The sequence below is a fragment of the Harpia harpyja genome, unplaced genomic scaffold, assembly GCF_026419915.1.
Source record: "Harpia harpyja isolate bHarHar1 unplaced genomic scaffold, bHarHar1 primary haplotype scaffold_118, whole genome shotgun sequence".
NCBI classification, from domain to species: Eukaryota; Metazoa; Chordata; class Aves; order Accipitriformes; family Accipitridae; genus Harpia; species Harpia harpyja.
In genome coordinates, this window is record NW_026293190.1 from 249,171 (window position 1) to 255,170 (window position 6,000).

At 50.2% G+C, this 6,000-nt stretch overlaps 1 protein-coding gene across 1 annotated transcript; it reads right to left on the reverse strand.

Annotated features, from left to right (window-relative positions):
• Positions 1-5,001: 5,001 nt before the first annotated feature.
• LOC128138222 (olfactory receptor 469-like) lies at positions 5,002-5,616 on the reverse strand. The gene has a single exon (XM_052779534.1). The coding sequence runs from the start codon at positions 5,614-5,616 to the stop codon at positions 5,002-5,004; it is 615 nt and encodes a 204-aa protein (XP_052635494.1).
• Positions 5,617-6,000: the final 384 nt, after the last annotated feature.

Consider the following 6,000-nt stretch of genomic DNA (forward strand, 5'->3'; position numbering starts at 1 on the left):
ACATTTCTCATAAGACTATCCCTTGCAGAAAGGCAGCCTCATTAGGGGCAGCTTGTACGTCACATATGGATGAGGAGGGTGACTTATTGTTTATGAAACTTCATCATGATTTTCTTTGCTTTGCTTGCAAATAGGAAAAATTCTTCTGTGCAGCCAGTTCTCTAAGGAGAGCAGGGGGGAGATGATGCAATGGAGCGGTAACATCCAGCTGTAGAGATCAGTGGAGAAGTCTGAGGCATGGAACAGGGATGTAAGCCCCAGGTGGCCAATGTCAGAAGTGGTGAGGTTTGAAAGGTGAGGAGCACGGGTGTCCATACAGTGTCAGACCTCAAGGCACTGCTTTTCCTACCTGTCCAGACCTCCAGAGGAGACACTCGGGATCATTATCACTTGGAGAATGCTTCTATCACCTCCACTCTGTCCTGGTTTCAGCTGGGATAGAGTTAACTGTCTTCCTAGTAGCTGGTACAGTGCTATGTTTTGAGTTCAGACCGAAGAATGTTGATAACACTGATGTTTTCAGTTGTTGCTCAGTAGTGTTTAGACTAAAGTCAAGGATTTTTCAGCTTCTCATGCCCAGCCAGTGAGAAAGCTGGAGGGGCACAAGAAGTTGGCACAGGACACAGCCAGGGCACCTGACCCAAACTGGCCAACGGTGTATTCCATACCATGTGACGCCCCATCCAGTATAGGAACGGGGAAGTGGGGGGGCAGGGATTTCGCCGCTCGGGGACTGGCTGGGTGTCGGTCGGCGGGTGGTGAGCAATTGCACTGCACATCATTAGTACATTCCAATCCCTTCATTATTGCTGTTGTCATTTTATTGGTGTTATCATTATCATTATTAGTTTCTTCTTTTCTGTTCTATTAAACGGTTCTTATCTCAACCCACGGGTTTTGCTTCTTTTCCCGATTTTCTCCCCCATCCCACTGGGTGAGGGGGAGTGAGTGAGCGGCTGCGTCGTGTTTAGTTGCTGGCTGGGGTTAAACCACGACAACTCTAAACTGAAAAGTAGTAAAAACTATCCTTTAAAAGAAAAAAGTCATGGGTATAGGTGCACTTTGAAATCTTCCTCCTTAACCACACTATGAAGTTTTTCTAATTAGCTGTACAAGTCTTGAAGAGTTGAAGAAAATTGCAGGAAGAAAGAAGGCTCGTTAGGGCTTTCTGTATCTTAATGAGCCCCATGGTGTGTTTGAGGCTGAGTCCATGAACCTCAGCTACTGAGAGCAGACTGAAAGAAACTTCTCAAGAAGTCAAAGCCAGAAGCAAAGTACCTTGAAGCATTAATGGGCCCCACTGAGAGCCATTACTGACAAAGCCTCCCCAGGGACTCGTTAGAGCACATAACTGGAGGCTGTGATTGCAGGTAGGCAAAGCCCCTTGCAGGTGGCTGTAATGCTGAGAAAACCCTTGGTTTGTTTCATGCAGCAGAAAGGCCAAGCCCTGATCCTCAGGCCCTGGGAAGGCAGATCCTGTCCCTCATGCATGGCTCAGGGCTCTTCCTGGGTCAGCAGGACATGAGGGTGAGCAATGCCAAGTGTAGGGATAGTCTGCAACACCTCCCAGCCTCCCCAAGCAGGGGTGAGGAAGAAACTAAGTCCAGAACCTCAAAACCAGTTTTGCCTGGTAGGCCTTGGTGGCAGAGGCAGCTGACAAAGCCACGACAACTAATACCTTGGACCTGTTCTGCCTTTCCACCTTGCCAGAGCACTTGGCCATCTCTACTGCAGGTTGCCATAACCTGTCCCAGGCATTATCTCTTTCCCTTCAGGCTGTTGACGTCCATCTTGCTTTCCCACCTAGCTCTCACTCCAGCATTTCTATTCCTTTGCTGATGTTTCTCCAGCCTGGCTGGATTTTCCTTGAAACACAACGCCATGGGCTGATCCGGGCTCTCTCTGGGTGACCTCTTGCACCACAAGGCTACTCTTTGAGTGACATTTCTTTCTCAACACATCCAGTCTGAACCTTCCAAGCTGCACTTTGTGCAGCTTTCCTTCTCTTCCCACTTCACCAAGAAAAGCTCCATCATCTCTGAAGCCACCCTTCACGCAGCTGCACTCTACTACTAGAGTGCCCTGAGCCTCCACTTCACCAGGCTAAAGAAGCCCAAGTCCCTCAGCCTCTCCAAAGAGGTTCCAATGCCCATCTTGGCAGATGTCCTCTGGGACCACTCCAGTTCTTCCCCACTCCTCCAGACCGGGCAACCCCACACCCAGACACACTAGTCCAGATGTGGCCACACCAGTGCCGAGGCCAGAGGGATGAGAACAGCCTTGGCTGGGTGGCCACGCTCCTCCTAATACAGCCCTGTATGTAGTTGGCCTTATTCACTGTTTGTAGTGTTTGCTCTCTCAAATGGCATTTTAAATGGTACTGCACCGAGGCTGCGTGCCTTTCTTACTGGGGACGTAACAAACCAGAACCTCCAGGTACAGAACTACAACCAAGGCACGTGCCTGCTGCTGGCTGTCAGATTCTCAGGCAGAAGTGATGTCATAGTCGACATGCCAGCCATGTGTCTGCTGATGGCCAATGACCCCAAGAGAGTGGAGATTCCAATGACCTCACACTCGCCTTCATGGCCATGTGCCTCCTGCTGGCCTACGAGCTTCTCAGACATAATTGGTGTCAGAATGATAGCCTAACCCATCAGCCTTCTTGTGGCATGTCAACTGACCAGACAGAAGTAACCTCACCATGATCTTCCAAGCCACGTGCCTGCTGCTGTCCCGTCACGTACTCAGGCAGAAGAGGTGTGAGAACCCATATCCGAGCCCTCGTCCTGGACGGGCCTACCAGGTACTTAGGGAAAGGGATTCTCACAAGCAACATGCTTTTGCTGGCTTGGAAGATGTGAGCGTAAAAGCAGATATCCCGCTCATAAGTCGAGGGCTGACCTATCTATCAGCTCCTTCAGAAAGAAGTGACCTCACAGTCCCTTTCCCAGCCATGTTGCTGCTGCTGGCCTATCAACTCCAAGGACAGAAGGGACCTCGCAGCCACCTTCCCAGCCTTGTGCCTCTTGCTGTCCCATGAGATCCTGAGGCACAGCTGACCTCACCATAGCATTCCCACCCATCTCCTCCTTGTGGCTTATGAGCTCATCAGATACAGGTCACCTCACATTCCTCTCCCAATGCCCTGCGACTGTTCTGGGACCTCACGATCCCTGCCCCAGTCCCAGGGGGCCAAACAGCTTAAGTAAGGATGAGGAGAGGTGACCAAGATGAGGGCAGTAGAGCGTGAGAAAGAGAGCTTCAGGGATTTGTTGTTCAGGTTGGAGCTTAGGGATTAGAGCTCACCTTTCAGGGTTGGGGATTAGGCAAAGGCTTAGGGAGAGAGTTTGGTGTCCTGCTGAGGTTCCCTGGCTAGCGTTTAAGGTATGGGCTAGCATGGTGGGTTAGGGTTTTGTTTAGGGCTGGAGTGAGAGCTAGGATTAAGGCCAACATGTTAATAGTAGGGGTAGAGGCTAGGGGCCAGGCTGAGCAACCGGGTAAGTGTAAGGGAAAGGGGTTATGGGTTTGGGATTTGGCTTAGATGTAAGCTTTGAGGTTAGGGATAGCCTAAGCTCAGTTAGGTTAGTAACAGTAGATTACTGTCATGGGGAGGAGGAGTATTTAGGGGTAGGGTTAGGGCTTAATGTTACTACTTAGAGATAGTGTAAGGGCTTAACAGGTACGTTTTCGCAGCAACGTCCCCTTAACCCATTTTACCTCTTCAAAATCTTTCGTGTCTCTTGGTCAAGCCCCTCTTTCCTCCCCCAAATCTCCTATTTCTTTTGCCCAGGCTCCTCCTGACCTCCCCAAATGTGTCATCTTGTTGAGGGTGGCTTCCTGATGACCTTCATGACCTCAGAGTATCTCTCTCCCTGCTGCCGCTGACCAGTCAGAAGTGACCTCACAGCCACCATCCAAGAGGACATACTGTCTGCTGTGCTTGAGAGGCCTCTTCACAGCCTACCCAGCAGCACTGGAGGAAGGTGTTGTCCTGCACCACCCCAGAGCTTCCCTGCCTGCAAACCCACTTGTACATCCGAAGGATTCCTGCATCACTTTTCCCACATGGGTGCTTCAGTTCCCACAGGGCAGTTTGGATGCCATGGCCACCTCTGTGTGGGCAACTGAATCAAGACCAGAATGTAAATTTTAGAAAAATGTTGAAGCTTATGCAGAAAAGGAAACCTATGTAATAGCAGAAAAAGTCTTAATTTCCAGCTTTTAATGATCTTTTATGAAATTTTGCTGATCACGGAGGGATGCTGCTAGTATTTGGCCCCTCAGAGGACTTTGTACCACTGATGGAAATTCGTTCCTGATCATCCAGCCAACTTCCCATGCACTGCATCATTCACGTCTTCAGTCCAGATGTCAACAGTCCGCTCTAAGGAGACTACGGGAAACCACTTCCAAGGACTTGCAAAACTCCAGGTACACAGCATGCCCTTCTTTCCCCTCCCACATGGGTTCAGCAATCCTTTTCTTCTCCTTCAAGCCATGGAGATGGCTGCAAGAGCATTTTCCCTGTACCTTGCTACGGACTGAGGTGAAGGTGGCCGACCTGTAACACTCCCCATCCTCCTTCTTGCCCTTCTTGAAGATGGGTTTGAGATTTGCCTTTTCTGAGGATCTTGGAACCTCCCTGATCTCTCTGCCCCTTCCAAGATGTTTGAGAGAGGCCTCGTGATGACACCAGCCAGCTCCACCAGCACCTCTCTGCTGCATCGCACACCAAAAGCTGTCTTCATATCCCACACTTGCAGGTTAGTGCCCAGGCCACCGCACATGCCAGTCCAGGTCCTCTGGTCTGGTTCAAAAGAGAACCAGAAGTGATCTCTTCCTGCAGGCCCACAGCTCCCATGGGGTCTCCGTGCAGCTCACAGCTTCCCTGAGCATTTTTCTCAGTGTCCCCCTCCCTCAACCTTTCTAGTCCACAGGCTGTAGATAAGAGGAATGAACAGGGATGTGAGGATTGTATAGAAAAAGGGCTTTGTCAGTCTATCTCAGGAGGGCTATTCTGGGCATCACACAGTCAAGGATGAGGGTGTTGTAGAAAAGAGTGGCACTAGTGAGGCGGGAGAAGCAGGTGGAGAAGTCTTTCTGCCTGCCTGCGCCCAATTGGAGACGTTCCTCAGGGTGGCAGCTCTGATGCACACGGGATGACCATGTGAACAGGAAGGGGAGGGTGGGATCTAAAAAGCAGGTCATGACAGCAAAGAGCATGAGTGTCACAGTGCCAGTGTGTGAAAGCTCCAGCAATGGGGTGAAATCACAGAAGAAGTGGTCCACTCCACTGGGGCCACAAAACCGTATCTGGGACATGACTGAAATGATTACTGTAGGTGACAGAAATCCCCCTAGCAAAGGAGACAGACCTGGCAGTTCCTGAGTCCTGCAGAGAGCAGGGCGTGTCACGCAGCCCAGTACTGATCGTAGGATGTAGTCACCAGCAGTAAACACTCTGTACCTGCAAAAGGTGCAGGAAAAAACACTAACACCATGATGAGCAGAGGTGCTGCTGTCCCCGGTCATGAAGCTGGCCATCAGCTGGGGCAGGGTGGTGGATCTGTAGAAGATCTCCAGGGAAGACCAATGCCCCAAGAAGAAGCCCATGGGGGTGCACAGGTGTTGGTTTGCCACCGCGAGTACATTTATTTTGTTTAATTAAAGAAAGGGTATAGCTCCCTGTTCACACAGTCGCTGGGTCACACTAGTGAGGTAGATAATGAAGAAGTGGGGTGTCCACAGTTCTTTGTGGACAGCATTATCACAAATAAAAAAATCAAAAAAGGAAAAAACCTCATCCAACAACAATGACAACAACAAACACTAATAAAGGCTGGACCTGCAATGAGTTCCATTATGAGTCATATGCTGAAGAGGATGGACACTCTGCAGCTTCTGGAAAACATTCAGTCATCAGTTGCCACGCTGCATCCCTGAGGTCCTGATTCCTCCTGCTGTAGATGAGGGGGTTCACAACTGGAGGCACCACTG

Coding starts and splice junctions, on each gene's coding strand:
- LOC128138222 (XM_052779534.1), bottom strand. CDS start 5,616: ATGGGCTTCTTCTTGGGGCATTGGTCTTCCCTGGAGATCTTCTACAGA.